The sequence below is a fragment of the Scyliorhinus canicula genome, chromosome 7, assembly GCF_902713615.1.
Source record: "Scyliorhinus canicula chromosome 7, sScyCan1.1, whole genome shotgun sequence".
Classification (NCBI taxonomy): domain Eukaryota; kingdom Metazoa; phylum Chordata; class Chondrichthyes; order Carcharhiniformes; family Scyliorhinidae; genus Scyliorhinus; species Scyliorhinus canicula.
Window position 1 is genome coordinate 40,464,640 of NC_052152.1, and position 21,364 is coordinate 40,486,003.

General features: G+C 44.7%; 1 protein-coding gene across 4 annotated transcripts in view; it reads left to right on the plus strand.

Moving 5' to 3' along the window:
• The window catches only part of alcama (activated leukocyte cell adhesion molecule a), a 340,167-nt gene that overhangs the window by 182,972 nt on the left and 135,831 nt on the right, over positions 1–21,364 (plus strand). Inside the window, exon 1 of one of the 4 annotated variants that reach the window (XM_038801831.1) lies at positions 20,521–20,777. The exons of the other annotated variants lie outside the window; for them this stretch is intronic. Within the exon in view, the coding sequence (XP_038657759.1) occupies positions 20,549–20,777 (229 nt within the window). The 5' untranslated portion in view covers positions 20,521–20,548. Of the gene's footprint in view, positions 1–20,520; positions 20,778–21,364 lie in introns of those variants that run through there. 4 annotated transcript variants of the gene reach the window in all.

A 21,364-nucleotide genomic window follows, 5' to 3' on the forward strand; every position in this document is an offset into this window, starting at 1 on the left:
TCTCAGAGCACCGAGAGGAACCTCTTAAACAGCCTGTCTAGGTACCCACCCCAGTCCATGTGGGTGATTGCAAAATCTTTCTGAGGGCAGATCACCCGTCCTCCTGGAACGAAAGTCCCATCTTTGGTGTAATTTTCCCCCCCAGCGAACCTGGAAAGCCAGGAGATTTCCAGACTCCCACTATCCACCTCGTGGATGAAAATCCAGCAACATAATTCTATGCGGTACACATGCTGTGCTCTTGTACGCATATTTTACTGATAATCTTCTGGGATTTATATTCCGTGCTCTTATTCAGAACCCAGGATGTATGCTTGTCTTTTGCTAACATGTAGAATCACTTGGCGATTTTAGATGGAAATACGGAATAGAGAATACAGTCAGTATCAGCAACACTGATGCCACATATTGCAAGATTTTAAAGAATTAAAATAAGATATATTGGCTTTTGATAATTGCCTTTGGAAGAGTGCGGCATTGCAGAAAAGGTGACCTGAATCCAAAATGGAAGCTAGACAATAGAATTGAATGTACAAATATGTGGTCAGTACATGCATTGTCTATGATTGAAAGTCAGGGTAGAATGCTGTGCGTGGGAGGGAGATTGATACACCATTGCTGAAAGCCCAGAAGAACTTTAGATGTGATTAAGAGAGGACAGCTATTGCCAGGAGCAGTGAACGATTTCTTTATTATGACAGACATTGAAGGCCATCAGTTTGCTTTGAGAAAATTAACTGAGTCAGGGAAATAAATAGGCGCAAACCTGGCATTATTATCAGACAAGACAGGTGACAACGACTGAATTACTTTTATTTGTTCTAAGTAGTGTGTTATCGTTGTGCTGATGTATAAAACATTACAGTTGAAAAATGTTTAAAATTGTGTAGAGTTAAGGAAAAGGAGAGGGTTTCTGATCGGTTTCTTGATTTTAAGCACATCATGAGTTGCAAATGCCTCAGGAAGTGTGTTACTGAATGAAAGTGAAACAATTAATATTTTGTTATGAGTTTAAAAAATGTTAGATCTGTGCACTTTTATTTAACATTTATAAATAAACGCATTGGATGCACTCAGGACCCAGAGCAATTGAATAGATTGCACAGTTCTAAAGTAGCCCCAGGGTGCAAATGTTCTTTCTAAAAGTTCCAAAATATTAATTGTTATCAGTGCCATTGTTGCGAGCCGGCTGGGGTTGCCTGAGCGGGTGCAGCATAAGCATTGCTCAAACTTGTTAGCGGGCGACTGCCGTGCCTTTATTTTCTGCGAGAAGACGTGGGGCCTCGATAAGTGGACACCCACCCCCCCACCCCCGGCCTGGCTGGATCTGGGCGCGAACCGCATTTCCATGGCTTTTTTTTAAACACAAATTTTGTATTCTTTAACAGCATTACACCATAATGTTTGCCCACATTGGATCCCCCACCCCCCTGTGCATGGCGCGCCATCACACCTATGTGAATTACTACTGGCTTTCAAAAATGAGAACCAGTCGTGTTGACCATACTGGGGCCGCAGAGGTGAGTATATCCCCCAGGTGATGAGGGACATGGCGTGACAGATACCAGGTGGCAGTTCCAGGTTGGCTGCGAGATCTTCTCCAGCACTCTGACATTGCACAGGGTGCTGTTTAATCAGCCGAGGAAAGGAATTTGTGAAGCTGGCACGTTTCACACAGCTTTTCTCACCTAATCCACCCAGCACTTCGATAAATTGCAATAAAACATCCCTATTGCTGTACTCAAATCCTCTCGCTATGGAGGCTAACATGTAATTTGCCACTTTTACTGCCTGCTGTACCCGAGCGCTTACTTTCAGCGACTGATGCACAAAGACACCAGGGTCCCGCTGCGTATCCACCTCTCTCAATCTATGTTGAAGGTTAAATAGAAAAGGCCCTGAAAGCAAAGAAGAGTGCGTGCGACAAGAGAAAAATTAAAGATATTTATTTAAACTTAAGCAAACAGATCTGTTCAGACCTGTATCACTGCCACGGAACTCGAACAGCATTGAACAAGAAAACATAAATAAATCCTTTACATGTAATTAAAGACGTAAGGAATTAATTTCCTGGGGCTAAAAGGATCATTCAGATTGTAGGTGGTTCAGCTTTACAACAGAGTTGGCTTTGTGTGTTGGCTTGAATGCAGTTGTTTTTGAATAGAAACGTGTGTTTTTCTCCCCTCCAACTTTCCTATGTTACCTTTTAAAGGTTATGACTCTTTTTGGGGTACTTAAACTTATGAAGTAACTGTGTTTCATGTGTCAGTATCAGTAAGGCCAATGCTGCCAATATATGTACATTTTCTCAGGGTAGGCATTGAATAGCAAGGACAGAACCCATGGATGAATGATATTCTCCCTCCTGAAATCAATTTGAGCTCTTATCATTACCTCAGCTAAGATCAGGTTACTGAGTACAGATGAGGGATTGATCCTGAGACCAAACTAGACTGTAACTCAAAGCAGTTCCTGTGTCAGTACCTCCTGTTACTTTCTGCTTTATGTTTATTGTTTCTGCTAATTAGTGTATCAGAGATGATGGAAGCCATATTCAAATCTTTGCTAATTGACTCGGCAGAACCTGGTCTCATAAATCAAATAATTGAGTTAAAATTAATTCAATAAGGAGTATTCCGTATTACAATACTGAATGCATTCTCTCTTGTTATATTAAAGCAGGCAGTCAGCCAATTCCATGGTACCAAATCCAGTAGTAACTGCTTAATCACTGCATGAAAATGCATTTTTAAACATCCTTTTATTATCTTTGGTTATCTTCAGTCTCCATGTAATAAAAATATGCTGATCTATTAGATGCACTACATAAAAATCACACTCCATTTTAAACCATAAAGATTTGTCTTTTTAAAACTCTTAAAATGATATATTGAAAAGAACGTTGGCAGACTTGTAGCATGTTGCTGTTGTGGATATAACTCCACAGCAGTTCATTTTCATCAACGTTCTTCAACATCTATTTAAACTCCCAGTGATTTGGGAGGGATGTCATAGGGTTTCAACTGCAGTTTAAATCAGAGGCCTGAGCTGGTGAGCAATGTTGGTTTGCCTGTCAGGTCAACCTGTAAGGAGGGATATCTTAGGCTGGGAGACGCCCAGCATGGGTAACTACATTACAAGATCCCTGTGGATCAGGAGAAGCAAAAGCGTTCAGTAAATGGTGGTAAACTTTTTTAACTTTCCAATGTTCTCATCCTCTTAAAGTGTCAAGTCTTATTACCTTGGGATACTGATGTATCCCAATACTGATGTCCATCGGCAAAGGAAATCTGCCGTCTTGGCAGGTCCAGCCCACATGTGGCTCTAGACCCGCAGCATTGTGGCTGACTCTGAAACAGCCTAGCAGTTGTATCAAATGGCTATGAAGTCAGTGAAACTGGACGGACCACCTGGCATTGACATAGGCACCAGAAAGGACAAACCCAGCACTGTGTACCCTGCAACATTCTCCTTACCAACATCTGGGGACTGGTGCCAAATTTGTGAGAGCTGTCACACAGACTAGTCAAACAACAGCCTGACATATCATACTCACGGAATCATAGCTTACAGATAATGTCCCAGACACCACTGTCACCATCCCTAGGTATGTCCTATCCCATCGTCAAGACAGACCTAGGCAGAGGTGGCAATGGCACAGTGGTATACAGTCAGCAAGGAGCTGCGCTGAGAGTCCTCTACAACGACCCCGGCCCCATGAAGTCTCATGGCATCAGGTCAAACATGGACAAGGAAACCTCAGGTGATGAATCAATCACCTCAGGTGATGAATCAATCACCTCAGGTGATGAATCAATACTCCTCGATGTTGGAACACCATTGGAAGAAGCACTGAGGGCAGCAAGGGCAGAAAATGTACTCTGGGTGGAGGACTTCAATGTCCATCACCAAGAGTGGCTTGGTAGCACCAAAGCTAAGCAAGCTGGTTGAGTCCTTAAGGACATAGCTGTTACGGTGTGCAGCAGATGGTGTGGCAACTATTGATTGGGGAAAATATATTTAACCTCATCCTCACCAACCTGCCTGCCACAGATGCATCGATCCATTCGTAAGAGTGACCACCACACAGTCTTTGCCGAAACAAAATCCCATCTTCACATTAAGCATATTCACCATCAAGTTGTGTGGCACCACCATTGTGCTAATTAGGATGGATTTCAGACAGTTCCATCAACTCCAGACTGGCAACCCATGAGGGACTGTGAGCCATCATCAGCAACAGAATTGTACTCAACCACAATCTGTAACCTCATGGCCTAGCATATCCCTCATTCTCCTATTGCAGTAACCAGAAAGTTAGACAGAGGAGAGCCAGTGGAAATGGTCTATTTGGATTTCCAGAAGGGTTTTGACAAGGTGCTGTACAAGAGGCTGCTAAATATGAAAAGAGCTATTGGTGTTAGGAGCAAGGTACTGACATGAATGATCCTGGGAATGATGGACTTGTAATCAAAGGATTGACTGACTGGCAGAAGGCAGAAAGTGGGGATAAAGGCATATTTTTCAGGATAGCAGAGGATGACTAGTGGTGTTTCGCAGGGGTCAGTGTTGGGATACACTAATTCACGTTGTACGTTAACGATCTGGAAGAATGAACTGAGGGCACTGTGGCTAGGTTTACAGATGATACAAAGATATGCAGAGGGACAGGTTGTGTTGAGGAAGCGGGGAGGCTGCAAATGGACTTGGACAGGCTAGGAGAGTGGGCAAAGAAATGCCAGATGGATACAATGTGGAAAAGTGTGAGGTTATGCACTTTGGCGGGAAGAATAGAGGCAAAGACAATTTTCTAAATGGGGAAAGGCTTTGGAAATCAGAAGCACACAGGGACTCAGGATTCCTAGTTCAGGATTCTCTTCAGGTTAACGTGCAGGTTCAGTCGGCAGTTAGGAAGGCAAATGCAACGTTAGCATTCATTTCACGAGGACTAGAATACAAGAGCAGGGATGTACTGTTGAGGCTGTATAAGGCCCTGGTCAGATCCCATTTGGAATACTGTGAGCAGTTTTGGGTCCCATATCGAAGGAAGGATGTGCTGGCCTTGGAGGAGATCCAGAGGAGGTTCGCAAAAATGATCCCGGGAATGAAGGGCTTGTGATTTGAGCGGTTGAGGACAGTGCTGAGTGATTTCACAAGCAATCAGATCTAAGTTCTGCAATCTTTTCACATCCAGCCGTGAATAGTGGTGGACAATAAAACAACTGACTGGAGAAGGAGGCTCCAAAAATATTCCCATCCTTCATGATGGGGAAGCTCAGCACATCAGTGCAAAAGATGAGGCTGAGAATTTTGCCACAATCTTCAGCGAGATGTGCCACATGAATGATCCATCTCGTCCTCCTCCAGAGGTCCCCAGCATTTCCAAGAAGATAGTCTTCAGCCAATTTAATGCAGTTCAAAGGTTATCGGCCCTGACAATATACAACCAGTGTCGATGGTTTGTTACAGACACTGGTTGTACACTGATACCTCTTCCCATCTATCTGCTGCCCATATCCTTCTGGATGGTAGGTGTTTGTGGGTCTGGAAGTGTTGTCTTAAGGAGCCTTGGTAACTTCCTGCACAGAACCTTGCAGGGTGCACTTGTCAAACCTGATCAGCAAAGGGAACTCCCTTTTTTCTTCCAAGACCAACCATTTCTTTAAAAGCTAATTTGTCTCTAGGCCTCCCTTACCTGTGGGCTGGATTTTGTGGTGGCAGAGTAGAGTGAAATTGGCCACTGGCAAGATCTTCCGTCCTGCCGATATTTATGGTGTTTTTCATAGCTTGCCTATTCTGGCTGGGGCTTTGCCTTTGACAGGACGGGAAGATGCGGGAAGGGCTGGAAAATCCCGCCCTAATGCCTTTGCCCCTCAACTACCTCCTCACCACCACAAGCCCCCACTCCCATCTTACCACTTACTTTAAAGGGAACATGTTACTATGTCAACTAGCATTGGAAGGGAAGTTGGGTGGTCAACAGCTTGTGAGAATTGGGGGCAAGATGAGATGAAGAGTGGGCATGAGAAGAGAATTACCTTTTCGGACATGATTGATAGCGACAAATTTAGGGGAAAAAAATGTTGAAGTGCTCAATTCTTTTTTTCCAATTAAGGGGCAATTTAGCGTGGCAAATCCACCTACCCTGCAAATCTTTGGGTTGTGGAGGTGCGACCCATGCAGACACGGGGAAAATGTGCAAACCCCACATGGACCGTGACACAGGGTCAGGATCGAACCCGGGTCCGCTGCACCACCGTGCCGCCCCTATAGTGACAAAAATAAGCTGTCCAAAAGCTTTACTCTCCCAGCTTCCACACAAAAGGAAGGTAATTGAATGAGGTACCAGTGGGCAGCCAGTGTCTGGAACAATATCAACAACAACTTTGTGCATTTATATAATATGTTTATCATTGTAATGCATCTCAGGGCAGTGTGAGCCCCCAGCTCCAGAAAAGATGAACATTGGGGAATTTTTCTTAAAAGTTCATTCCTTTGTAGTGAGAGATTTCCTCTTTGAAGGAAGCCTTTGCTTTAGTAAACATTAAGGCATGATATTTGAAGTTTTGAGGACTGTTGTTTCAATGCGGATATTGCAAGAGGAATTATATGAGCAAACTTGGCTTAAATCCTGCAAAAGAATTGTATATAATTGTTTTTATTCTGAAGTATTACACCCTCATAAGTGGCCCAGAACGATAAGTACAAGGCACAAATCTTCAGACTTCCACCAAGAGCCATTTCAGAGGTTCTCATTTCTCTGTTCAGCCATTGAGTTCTTTCATCAGGCTCTTGGATTAGTAGTGTTCTTTGTTGCTTAACTGGGTTTGATGATAAATTGTTTGGTGTCCATTTTCTCTTCAGTTTTTCCTATCTAATTTTTGCATCTTCCTTTTCTCATTAGAAGGCATTGGCCTTGATATTAAGGCCCCCCCCCCCACAAAGGGCTGGGTGGAAGGGTTGTCAAAATGTTCCGTCTTCCCAATTGCCATGTTCCTTGCTCTGATTCCTGCCCCCATTCCCGGCATCTCTAATTTTCACTTGCAGGATAAGCGTGCGCGTAATGCATATGCACTATCGGGTTTGGCTAAGTAAGAAGCCCTACAACACCAGGTTAAAGCCCAACAGGTTTATTTGGAATCACTAGCTTTCGGAGCGCAGCTCCTTCATCAGATCAGTGATGGGTTTAGCTGAGAGCACAGACCCATCAAAGGATTATGTGAGTGGGAGATTGTTTATATAGCTCAACAGAACGTTAGTTTTGATTGATTGACATTTTATGTGGTTATTATAAGTTGTTCTTTCTGTTGATCTCTTTTTCGCAGTATCTCAATTATTTGCATAAGTATGAGAGGTGTGAAGTCCTGAAAGCTTCTGTTATTGATACTTTCATGATCTGAATGATTTGACACTTTTATAGGGTTGTTATGAAGGGTATTTTTTTCTAAACAGTTTCACGCATGCCATTGCTACTGTAGAGTTCAGTGGTCTATACATAATGCATACTGGGTGAATGGGTATGGAAGGTCCATGAATTGGCAAGAAGGTTATGAGGAGGAAAAATGATGGGTGAGAGAGCATGCATTGACATTGAGTTGACATGGGGGCCATAGGACCCATGCGGATAGGTGGGTAGAGCATTGTTGGCATCAGGGCTATAAGGAGCCAGGGTGACATGAGATTGCATGGAGGGCTTGGGGAAAAGATGGAGTACGTGGTGGGATCCAAGCAGACACTGACCCTCCTATTCCATGAGTTTTGTTGTTGAGTCTTTTATGTGGTACTTTTTCAAATGCTTACCTGGCTTCTATGTGTTACATTGTCAAGTGCTGTTTCACAGCTTTGTAAGAAGACTTGTTTAAACAGTCATCTTTTAAAATCCTGAAGAAAGGTCATGGGCGGGATTCTCTGTCCCGTCGCACCCCTTTTCCGGTGCGGCGCCCCTCCCTGCCGGCAGTGGGACTCTGTGTCCCGGCAGCCAGCCCAAGGTCTTTCTCATTGTGGGCACCCCCACGCCGTGGGGAAATCCGCGGGCGCGAGTGCGCTGCCGGCGAAATGGAGGATCCCGCCGACGGAGAATCCAGCCCCATAGATCTTTTTCTGTCTCACCAGATGCTGCCAGCGATCCTGAATATTCCTGACATTTTCACTTTTTATTTTAGATTTACAGTATTTGAAGTAATTTGCTGTTGTCCCGGCTATTCACCTTTCCTGTAGCTGTTGTCAGTAATAAGTTAAACAACATTAACTAGGTATCTGGAATGTGTCAACCATGGCTCAGTAGGGAGTACTGTCACATCCTGTAAAGGTTGTGGCTTATGGGCCAGTCCAGAGACTCTGCACAAAATTCTCGGCTGTCATTCCAAGGCAGTGCCGAGGGAGTGCTGCGATATTTGAGGTGCTGTCTTTCAGATGACTTCTTGAACTGAACCACATTTGCCCTCTCGTAACTGTAAAAAACCTCACTGCGCTATCTTGAAGAAGAGCAGGATAGCTGTCCCTGATGTCCTGGCCAATATTTATCAGTGACCACACTTCAAAAGTATTTTGTAGATTGTAAAGCGTTTCTGATGTCTTGTGGTTGGGAAAGATCATATTAACGAAAGATTTTTTTTGTATAAGCTCATGTAAAATGTGGGCAAACAAACAATATTAGCAACGCAAGCTCAAGTTAGTAGCGGGCTTAACTTGCCGGGACCAACATTAAAAAGCAGAATTCTTCTTTGCGGTGAACAATTTTTCGTTTTTTATAATGACAAGGTAGAAAGCATGTGTGCGGCACAAGCCCCCCCCCCCCCCCCCCCACCAAAAACACATCTGGAATTAGTTCATGTCTGCTCTGGTGCACGTTTGCTTGCCACTAGTCTTCGCTTAAATCTTTCCTCCTGTTTCGCAGAGAAAAGAGTTGGAAGCGAGTCTGAAATTATTTTAACTTTTCAGCATAACTTTGCTGCGAGGCTGGTTGGGAACCATTTCAAAGAATGAGTCATGAGTTCTTAAAACCTGGTGACAGAAAACGGCTTCCTTTGTCAAATTGCTAAGTGCCCTTGGGCTGAATTTCATTGAGACTCGAGCACTTTATAATGTGCAAGGATGCTGCCCTTTCTTGCTTCGGCGCCCGGAGGGATACAGGCCAGACAGATGAGGGCATCTCTGATAGAAATTGAAGAGTTCCACTGTTGGTATAATTAATTTGGGCAGTCTTGACCAAATTTCTAAACTGAAATCGGATCTCACATTTTATACCGAGCGACATTGAAGGGGGAGATAGTTCCATTCGTATCCCCGCTTGGCCTCGCCAACCTGCTAATCTGAGATCCAGCAAGGTCAGAATTGCACAGTTATGATTTGTAAACACTGTACAGCTGTGAAATGGAAAGAAGGTTAACAAATAAATAAAAAAATGATCTATCTTGTCACTCGTAGCTTGTAAACCTACTTACTATGTGATGTCTGGCAAATGTTCTCCATAATGATAACACGCATGGTCAAAGCTGCTGTATCTGGGTTCAGTCCCCAAGGATGATTTGAAATTACAGTGACCATGTTGCATTGTTCAAAGGCTCTGAGAATCAGGTGGCTGATCCACACCCGGGCAGTAAGCTGACATTTCATCCCTGCATATTTTGGAATAGGTATAATTCTGACGTGACTGACCAAATTCTGATCCCCTGCACCAGAGGTGCAGCACTTTCCTCATCAAAATGAAGGCAAGATCTAGGGCTGGCAATGTTATCCCTGAGTAATGGAGCTGACAGACTTTTAGTGATGAGGATTTTATCTTTTGCAGTTTTGTTTCTACTTTTCCTCCCCTGGTGAATGTACTGATTTCATGTGCATTTCTGTGACTTCACCATGCATTCAACCTTGTTCGACCTTGGGCAGTACCACATCCAAGTCGGTTCTCTCTTTCCCCTGACATCAATGCACTTCTTGGCCTGGATTTTCATTTACAAGGCAGGAATTGCGAGTCAGGTTATTTTCTGATGCTGTAACCATGTCCGCTGCCTGACAGTACCTGCCCACACTGTTTTCATCACAGGGTGGTGGGGGTCGGCTGATTCAGGACTGGCCCCACCTGAAGCAGGGCGGAGGCAGAACCAGGGGAGGGCAGATGCCAAGGTGCGTCAGTCTCTGGGTCGACTGGGCAGGCATGGTACCATTCAATGGGACATTGAACCAGTTCAGTGCAAGGCTGTTGGACACTGTAGCCCTCACTGTGTCTCACCAACCCAAGCCACCTCCATATCCACTACCCCTTCATGCCTCCCATGTCCACTCACCCAACATCCATGAGGACAGAAAGGGATATTATAGCATTGGTAAATCTTTAAGAATATGGAACTGTCAAAATAAAGAAACATTCATTCAAACTCAACTTGAACTTAATCCTCCTCAGAGCTTCATAGAATTGTCAATAAAACACAGCTATTCAAACTCCAATTTTATTAAGTGATGAAAAACTATCAAAATAAACAGCCATCAAAAACTTCTTCAGAAAAAAATCCTCTTAGGAACCCACCAAATTGTCAATTAAAATAAACCACACAATCCCATTGGCACATACATCAATAACTACTACTGAGCTGAATCCATTATAGGTTGAGCATCCCTTATCCAAAATGCTTGGAGCCGAGTGTGTATTAGATTTCAGAATTTATCAGATTTCGAAATACAATGTGCATCTACGATGTATTGGGAACTGCGCATGTGCGGTGTGCATTGGAAACTGCGCATGTGTGGCATGTTGGGAGCTGCGCGTGTGTGGCACATTCAAAACTGCGCATGTGTGGCACGTTGGGAACTGTGCATGTGCGGCATGGATTGGCAACTGCGCATGTGCGGCATGCTGGAATCTGTACATGTGCGGTGCTCATTGGGACCTGCGCATGTGCGTCAAGTTGTGAACTGGGCATGTGCAGCGTGTTGAGAACTGTGCATGAGCAGCACATCGGGAACTGCGCATGTGCGGCGCATTGGAAACTGCATATGTGCAGCGCATTGGGAACTACACATGTGCGCGTGTTGGGAACAGCGCATGTACGGTGCGTTGGGAGCTGCGCATGTGCAGCATGCTGCAACCTGCGCATTCCCATGAGATTCCATTGCACAACTGTGCCAACAATTCTCTGGGGCCGCTTGCCCCAGGCGGGAACCGTGATGTTCCACTGAATTGGGTGAGAGGACCAAAATGGGATTCTCGCCAGGTGTAAAACCAGTTACTAGTCTCCCAGCTGGCTCTGCGGGCCCTGATCAGCTTCCCGTCAGCCCTGATCAAGTTCTCGCCCAGAGCGGTCGAGAGCATGGGAATTCCTCTTTACATTCATTTTAATGTGATTATCGGGCAGAAAGCCCGATTCATCGGCCTCCTGGGATACTCCAGTCTCGCCAGCTGGGAGTCACACTGATGTGAATGAATGCAGTTCTTTACAAGCGGAAACCTAGCGCCTTGGACTCCGCAGGGAGGGTCCACAACTGGGTGAGTACCTCTGGGCATTCCTCCAGGGTGCCGAGGGGCTCCTTGAAGGCAGCTCTGTGTTGGGGGGCTTGGGGTGGACTGGAGGAGCTCAGCTTGGGGTTTTATCCCTGGATGGATGTCATGTGGCAGATCCTCCCTCTGTAGCCCATAACGGGGTGTCATTCACTTGAGGAGGGGGCGTGCCTTACCAGTGATTCAGGATGGGGATGGGTCTTACCAGCAATTTGTGGGGGGGGGGGGCCTTGCCAATGATTGGAGGGGCACTGCAAAATTATTCTGAGATCAATGCCACTTTTAAAATGGCACCCTGATCTCTGAGGAGGGGGTTCTGTCAGCAAGTTTAGGCTGTACCCCTCCCAAGGCCAGTGGAAAACTCAACATTCTACAGGACTCCCAATGCCAGTGGGAAACTCTTCCAATTCCCTGCTGTCGGCAACACTTGGTGTTAATTTGTCAGAATCATGCCCAGTATTCTCTCGGGCTGATTATGTTAAAGCCTCTGGAATCGTGGAACAGGGTGGCCATCTGTTGCACTACGTTAAAGGCTGAACAAGCAATCACTGAAAAGCTTGAAGCACAGCATGCAAATGACACAGGGCGGAATTCTCCTAATTTGAAACTAAGTGACCTTGTAGGAACTGGAACGTGGATTGCTTCCTGCTGCGGCGTCTGGCAGGAACACACAAATTTTCCAGCGCTGACCTCATTAATTGTGCTGTGTTCAGCAGAGGAGCAGGCCAGGATGGTGCATATTCCACCATTGTGTCTGGGTACCACACAGAGAAGGCGGCCAACATCACCGATCCACTATTGAAGGAAGAAGAGTGACCTCCTGATAATGAAGATAGATCTCTGGGAACACTCTGAGACTGGAAGGTTGACTTGCTGACAATAAATATGGATCTTCAGGAATATTCTGAGGTTGGAAGATGGACCCCCTCCAGGACACCCGATCTGGAAAGTCCACCTGCAATTCTCCCCTGACCTCTTACTGCGGTGTTCCTGGGTTGTGGGTGGCCTCCATCTTGATCTCTGGAGGCAGCCCAGGGATTGTTCACATGAGTCCCGACAACTGCACAACCTTTCTTCAGCCCCCTCAACCCCCTTTCATGGGCCTGGCCCCCCAGGTCCCGACTCTTGGCAGTACCAACCTGGGCACCTTGGCATTGTCACCCTGGCAGTGCCACCCAGACACCCTGACAGTGCCGTGGTAGCATTTCCAGGGTGCCATTCTGACAGTCCCCAGGTTCCAGGGGAGTGCCAGGGTACTACCCAGCCTTGTACCCGACCACCCGGGGGGGGTGTTCTAATGGCCTGCGAGACCCCTTGAGTTGCCATCACGCCTGTTTCATGCATGTGGAAACCAGTGCTAAACGTTCACGCTTGAGGCCTCGCAGGCGCTGGCATTGACTCCCGGACATGGGGTAAATATGTAGTCCAAATATTTAAATGGCCCTAATTGATAATTTAAATATCATTATCTGGATCACACTCAGCGAAGGCATGGTCCAGATTGGCCCGGCACAAAGCCCGATTTGGTGTTCTCCTGGGATTCACTCGTTGCACTTGGCTCTGTGCTGGGTACAATGCGATGGCTGAATCGCACCCTTTATCTAGTGGATCATGTACTCTACTGCATGCAAAGACTTTTCCACGTTTACAGTGCTTGGTAAATTAATGGTCGCTTACTGTTCTGAACAAAGCCTCATCATCAGTCACTTCATTATAAACATATTTAACTCACCGTAGACCATTATATTATGACATATAAAGTTGGCAATCCCTTTTAACTTACTGTCAAAGGGTCCTGACTCCAGACTAGGTCTTCCCCATGGTTCCCAATTCCTCTGAGATTCCATGAACCATGTGGCCTACTAAAAGAGGCATGACTCCATGAAAATAGCAGAGGTTCTTAAATTTCACCCTCTTCCATGGTGTTGGCAAATTCACAGGTGCTGTGTGTACTCGCGACTCGCATCCTTATTTCCACATTGCTAAAAGCAGCTGGCAACAGGAATGAGGAAGGGAATCCCACCCACCATTTATTTAAAGCCCGTTTGCCTCAGCTCTCATCCAGGCAGAGGCATGGAAATCTGACCCTTTGGTGTAGATAGCCACAAGCTAATTGCCATCTTGGTTGAGATCAGCAAACTCAATACAGGACAGTAGGCCAGCAAGAACCTTCCTGATGTTCATTGTTTAGCTATTCCCTACCTTAAGTATACTGGGGCAATTGCAACCTTTTACTAGTTCATTATTTTACTCGGGTCCAGGGGATGATTAAGAAGTTTCCAGATTTGATCTCGTCTATTCGTGAGCAAATTTCAGGCAAGCCAAAATTAGGGTTATGCCACGAGCTTCTGTGTACCTGGCTGCTGAAAGGGAAGCTGAGCCGGTATTACTGATAATGATTCCCCGCTGGAACTACACGTGTGTAGGCCATACTGAACCTGCTAGTATTCATACTCTGATCTCACAAGTGAAGGATGGCCAATTAAGCTGGGCACTAGAGGCCTCTTAAAACCAGTGGAGTTGTATCCTTTAAGTAATTGCCTTCAGAAAAGAACGATTAAAAAAAACAGTTTAAAGAAATTTTGGATCGGCGTGTGTTGAGAATCCAGTCAGGTACACGGTCTGTGCCCTGTTAATCAATACAATATGTTGTACTTCAGTCCATTTAATCACTAAGATTACAACCGATGTCATTCCAACAGCCTAAAATAATTGGCTGAAAGTTATTACAGTGTGGTCCTTTATTGTGTTTACACGTAAGATTGTGTTCTAAGACAAAATTAATTGGATCTCCCAGCAATTTTGTGGCACCTTTCCTCTCAAATCTTCTCGGGACACTTAGACAAATCTGATTAGATTGTAGCACAGGTGGTTTGAAGGCAGCACTTTTACTGCAAAGTAAAAGGAAGAAATGCGCTGGAAAGAGCGACAAAGTGTTTGGAATGCGAGGGTACAGTGGTGTGGAACAGGAACCAAAGCAACAGCTCTGTTCCCATGTAAATAGGATTAAATTCAATGACCCACAGGCAGTATTTCAGCAAAAATGACTCACAAAGCTCACAATAGAGTATGTGCTCAATTTGCAATTATTGGAACTGTCCATAGTACACCACTGCATTTCATTTTGTTTTTGACCACTTGATGTTTGCATGAGTTTCTAGCACATTTGTATTCAATTTGTCCCAAATTGCACATCTTAAGTGTATGGCAAATCAATTGTAAACAAAGTATTGCTTGTGCTGGCTGAGAAAGGATGCATTGGCAAATTAGGATTTTCAATATATGCCCGTCCATTCAGTCCATAGAAAGTGTTTCCTGTTGTTAGATTTTGTGCGCTTACCCGGGTTTTAACGAGATTAGTTAAATGTGCAGTTATTTTAAAGTGGCTTTAGTTGTTGCAACATAAACTGTGCCGTTTCTGGATCAGCAGGGGTACCAGTCATTACTGCAGAAAGGCGGCAAAGATTTCCAAAACCTTTTGTTGGGAGTTCAGTAAAATTGCACTCATTTCAAATCAATCAAGACTTGCCAGCACCCTGAAAATAAACTATGTTCATAAATTTTTATTATTTTTTTAGGTGCCGCAAATCATTATTCAAAGGTTTTTGAAATTGATATTCCATTTTGTACATAAACTCAACATAAAAGAAAGAAATAGGAAATTTAGATTAAAAGAAATAAGGTAAGATAAAAAACAAGTTATTTAGCCAGCTAGCACACTGACAGATGCAAAAAAATTACTGGGGTATTTCACAGATCTTTATTAATATAAAATTAGCAGGTTGCCACTGACTGGCCTTTTTTTATTATTCATTGACAGACTGTGGGTGTCGCTGGTTACGCCAGCATTTATGCCCTTCCTTATTTGCCCTTCAGAAGGTGGTGGTGAGCAACCTTCTTGAACTGCCGCAGTCTGATGTGTAGGTACACTCATTGTGCAATTAGGGAGGGCATTCCAGGATTTTGACCCAGGGACCGTGAAGGAACAGTGATATATTTCCAAGTCGGGATAGTGAGTGATTTGGAGGGGAACATCTACGCGGAGGGGTTCCTAGGTATCTGCTGCCCATGTCCTTCTAGATGGTAGTGGTCATGGTTTTGGGAGGTGTTGCCTAAGGAACCGTGACACGCTCCTGCGGTGCATTTTGTAGATGGTATACACGGCTACCACTGTTCATCGGTGTTGGAGGGATTGAATGTTTGTGGAAGAAAGAGCAATCAAGTAGGTTGCTTTGTCCTAGATGATGTTGAGCTTCTTAAGTGTTGTTGGAGCTGCACTCATTCAGGCAAATGGAGAGTATTCCATTACACTCCTGACTTGTGCCTTGTCGATGTTGGACAAGGCTTTGGGGGAGGTCAGGAGGTGAGTTACTCGCCACAGGATTCCTAGCCTTTCACCTGCTCTGGGAGCCACAATATTAAGATGGCTAGTCCAGTTCAGTTTCTGAATAATGGTAACCCCCAGGCTGTTGATTGTGGGGGATTCAATGATGGTAATGCCATTGAATGTCAAGGGCGATGGTAGATCCTCTCTTGTAGGAGATGGTCATTGCTTAGCACTTGTACGGCGCGAATGTAACTTGCCACTTGTCAGCCCAAATCCGGTTATTGTCCAGGTCTTGCTGCTTTTGGCCATGGACTGCTTTGTTATCTGAGGAGTCACGAATGGTGCTGAACTTTGTGCAATCATATGCAAACATCCTCACTTCTGACCTTATGAAGGAAGGGAGGTTATTGATGAAGCAGCTGAAGATGGTTGAGCCTAGAAACTACCCTGCATTGATATCCTGGAGCTGAGATGATTGACCTCCAACCACAACCATCTTCCTTTCTGCCAGGTATGACTCCAACCAATGGAGAATTTGCCTCCTGATTCCCATTGACTCCAGTTTATCTAGGACTCATTGATGCTATTTTCGGTCAAAGGCTACCTTGATGTCAAGGGCAGTCACTCTCATCTTACCTCTGGAGTTCAGCTGTTTTGTCCATGTTTGAACTAAGGCTGTAATGAGGTCAGGAGCGGAGTGACCCTGCCAGAAGCCAAACTGAGCATCCAAAAACAGGTTATTGCTGAGTAAGTGCCACATGATAGCACTGTTAATGACTCCTTCCATCACTTTGCTGATGATGGAGAGTAGACTGATACGATGGTTTTAGGTTGGGTTGAATTTGTCCTGTTTCTTGTGTACAGGACACCAGGGCAATTTTCCACATTGCTGGGTAGATGCCAATGTTGTAGCTGTACTGGAACCAACTTGGCTAGAGGTGTGGCAAGTCTTCAGTACTATTGCTGCAATATTGTCAGGGCCCGTAGGCTTTGCAGTATCCAGTGCCTTCAGCCATTTCTTGATATCATGTGGAGTGTATCTACGATGTTGGGGACCTCTGGAAGAGACAGAGATGGATTATCCACTTGGCACTTATGGCTGAAGATTTTTGCAAATGCTTCAGCCTTGTCTTTTGCACATACATGCTGGGCTCCTCCATCATTGAGGATGGGGATATTTGTGGAGCCACCTCCTCCTGTGAGTTGTTTAATTGTCCACCACCATTCATGGCTGGGTGTGACAGGACTGTAGAGCTTAGAACTGATGTGTGAATTGTGAAATCGCTTCACTCTGTCTATTACTTGCTGCTTATGCTGCTTGGCAAACAAGTAGCTTCACCAGGTTGACACGTCATTTTTAGGTATGCCTGGTGTTGCTCCTAGCATGCTCTCCTGCACTCTTCATTGAACCAAGGTTGATCCCTTGGCTTGATAGTCACATAGAATCCCTACAGTGCAGAAGGAGGCTATTCAGCCCATTGAGTCTGCACTGATCCTTGGAAAGAGACCCCACCCTATCCCCGTAACCGAACCTGATCTTTTGGACACTAAAGGGCAGTTTAGCATGGCCAACCCACCTAACCTGCACATCTTTGGACTGTGGGAAGAAACTGGAGGAACCTCCACACAGATAGTAACCCAGCTTGGAATTGATCCTGGGTCCCTGGTGCTGTGAGGCAGCACTGTACCACCCTCAATGGTGGTAATGATAGAGTTGGGATACGCCGGGTCATGAAATTGCAGATTGCGATTGAATCCAATTCTGCTGCTGCTGATGGCCCACAGCACCTCATGAATGCCCAGCCTTGAGCTGCTAGATCTGTTCGAAGTCTATCACATTTAGCACCGTTCTAGTGCCACACAAAACGATGGAGGGTATCCTCAGTGTGAAGACAGGACTTTGTCTGCACAACGACTATACGTTCGTCACTTCTACCTATACTGTCATGGACAGATGTATCTGCAGCAGGCAGATTGATGAGGATGAGGTCACATATGCTTTTCCCTCTAGTTGGTTCCCTCACCATTGGCTGCAGTCCCAGTCTAGCAGCTATGCCCTTTAGGACCCGGCCAGCTCGGTCTGTGGTGGTACTACTGAGCCACTCTTGGTGATGGACATTGGAGGCTCCCACCCAGAATATATAATGTGCCCTTGCCACCCTCAGTGCTTCCTCCAAGTGGTGTTAAACATGGAGGAGTGCTGATTCATCAGCTGATGGTAGACGGAACGTGGTAATCAGGAGGTTTCCAAGCCCATGTTTAACCAGAAGCCATGAGACTTCCAGAGTCGATTTTGAAGATTCTCAGGGCAATTCCCTCCTGACTGTATATCACTGTGCCATCACCTTTGCTGGGTCTGTCCTGCGGGTGAGACATACCAGGAATGGTGATATTGTGTCTGGGACATTGTCTGCAAGGTATGATTTTGTGAGTATGACTATGCCAGGCTGTTGCTTAACTATTCTGTGATTCAGCTCTCCCAACAATGGCACAAGCCCCAGATGTTAGTAAGGAGGACTTGGCAGGGTCGATAGGGCTGGGTTTGCCGTTGTCGTTTCTGTTGCCTGGGTCGATGCCGGGTGGTCCATCCGGTTTATTTCTTTTTTTGTATATTTGTATCGGTTGAATACAACTGAATGGCTTGCTGGGTCATTTCAGAGGGCATTTAAGAGTCAACCATATTGATTGTGGAGAGATTGACTAGGTTAGGATTGTTCTCGCTGCAGTCCAGAAGAATGAGGGGGGATCTCATGGAGGCTTATAAAATTCTAACAGGACTAGATAGGGTAGATTCAGGGAAGATGTTCCATATGGTGGGTGTGTCCAACACCAGGGGTCACAGTCTGAGGATTCAGGGTAAACATTTCGGACAGAGATGAGGAGACATTTCTTCACCCAAAGAGTGGTGAGCCTGTGGAATTCATTACCACAGGAAGTAGTTGATGCTAAAACATTGAATATATTCAAGAGACGGCTAGATATAGCCCTTGGGGAGAATGGGATCAAAGGCTATGGGGAGAAAGCAGGATTAGACTGTTGAGTTGGATGATCAGCCATGATCGTGATGAATGGCGGAGCAGGCTCGAAGGGCCAAAGGGCCTCCTCCTGCTCCTATCTTCTATGTATCTATGTATTGCCGTGGGTCTGGAGCCATGTGTAGGCCAGACTAGTTAAGGCTGGCAGATTTACTTCCCTAAAGGATATCAGTGAACCAGATGGGTCTAATCGACAATGCCAGAAGGTATTTCAACAAGGAACTAGGACAGGAATTCTGAACAATGATACTTACCACGTCAAATTCCCAACCTCTGGTGTGCTGTCAAAAAAGTTGCACCAGAGAGCCAGTCTTTAACCAATGGGCATGATAAATTGGAAGCTGTGTCAGCCCTCCATTGCATGTCATCTAGCAAGGTGGAAAACTTGTGTTTAAAAAAACAGCTTTAACACTTTTTGAACATCCTAAAACACTTGCCAGCTTATTAGTTGCTGGTATGGAGGCAAACAGCAATGAATTTGGATACAACTAAATATTACAGTAATGTAAATATGACCAGCCAACTTTCTTGGGATGGTGGGGAGGGTGGGTGTGTTGACTGAAGAAGAAACTTTGGCCAAGGCAGTAGGAGAACTCCCTTCTCTAATGGTTTGGTAAGAGACAGCATTAGCAGAGGCCTAGTTGTACTTTAGAGGGTTGGCTTTATGTGTGTTCACCCAGCATGGAGCCTTGTCCAGCAGTTGTGCACCATGATGGGTCGGAAATTGTGGGGACTGCACTCGCATTTTCCTATTTATGTGCTGTTGTAGGCAAATTTATTTGTAGACAATGTATTTAAATGGTGGTGAATAGTGTGAGTAGGAAATGAAAGCATATCAAGTCTTGTGGTGGGGAAGCAAAAGTGCAAGGACCAGAGCTTTTGTTGTTTTGTTTTTTTCCCAAGTCTCCAAGGCTGGTTGCAATGATGCAACTGCGCTATTGACAGCATCAATAACCCAATCTATTAATGTATTCATAAGGTACAGATTGTAACTGTGCCAAGTACAGTCTGTACATGTTGAAATTTGTGCTTTTGTACTACTTTGCGAAAAAGTGAAGCCACTTGACACTTTCTTTGAAACATGAAACTTGCTTTTGTTAATTAAACACATTCTGTGGGTGTGCATTATGAACAGAAGGAGCAATGCAAGGCTAATTCTGGTCTTGTACCAAATTATTTCGTGAATTTTACTAATTTCCTTTCCTTTCCTGAAGGAGGTGACGTGTCCTGTGGGATTTGGTGTTGTGCAAGACCAGAGAATGAGTATTGGCAGGTTATTTGACTTTGGATATGCTGTGACTGAGCTTGATCCCCATCTGATATTCACTTTCCAGCAGAAGTCACTCAATTGTACACAGGAGCCGGAACTTTCATTAATTTATGCTTCCCTAGCTAGCCTGGGAATACGAAGTCCTTTTGGAGCATTCTCATGTGGTCCTGACTGTGATCAACTAACGAGCATAAACTCGGGTCTGAACATAAGACTTTATTGCTTGTATAGCTGAGTACCACTTGAAGCAAATGAGCAACTAGGAAGCTGGATGAAACAATTTGAAGGGTAATATAATAGATTTGTCATCTGAGAATAGAGCTGAACCTGCTAGGGCAATGTAGCAGTAATCAGGGCAAGTGCACATTTCCATTCATTAATGTGCACCCAAATTCCTGATCTGTACTTTCACAAGAGCAAATACCATGTGCTGGGAACACTATTTCTCCAAATTAGCCCATTTATTCAATAGGATATTTTCTGCATTGAAGTTGAGAGGAACTGAAATAGTGAAAGGCCTGGACCTTTTGTTCAGTGCACCTGGATACTGCTCCTTTCTGGAATGGCATTTTGAGGCTTGTGACATTAATTTCCTAAAGTTTACTCAGCAGGGCCAAAGAAAGGCACTGCTCCACCTGTTTCTCTTGCTGTCAGGTAAGGAAATAAACAACACAAATCGTTAGTACGTTTGTTGTCCAGAATTGACTTCATTATGTGGATTCTTGTCTGTTCCTAACAGTAAACTACGGTGCGGAGAATGTTTTTTGGATGCTGTTAGGACCCCGGCCTATTGCTGACATTCTGCATGCACTTAGAGTCTGGCAGTGAAACAAAGAGCTTCTGAGTGCACAAAACTGAGTTGGAAATGAGTTCTACGCAAAAGTATTGTGCTATGCATTGACCCCATTGTGAACTTCTGTACCTAGTCATCCTGTTTTTTCTATATTTTCAAGGGTCTGTAAATCATTCTCCTGCTATATCTTTGATCAAATGAGGCTTGAATACAATATTACTGACCAGATAAGATATAAATGGATGGAAAGTGAGCTGACGTTGACAGTGATTATTGCCACGATGGTTAGATTTAAAATTAAGTACACCTATGCCGTCCAGGCGAGTAAAGGAAATTAAATACCTGGCTCAGAAAAATAATGATAAATTTTGTTTGTTTTTTTGATCTACTCATCTTCAATTGTTTTCCGGGTTGCAGGGTTTTTTATTAGTCGCATTTACCTCAATTA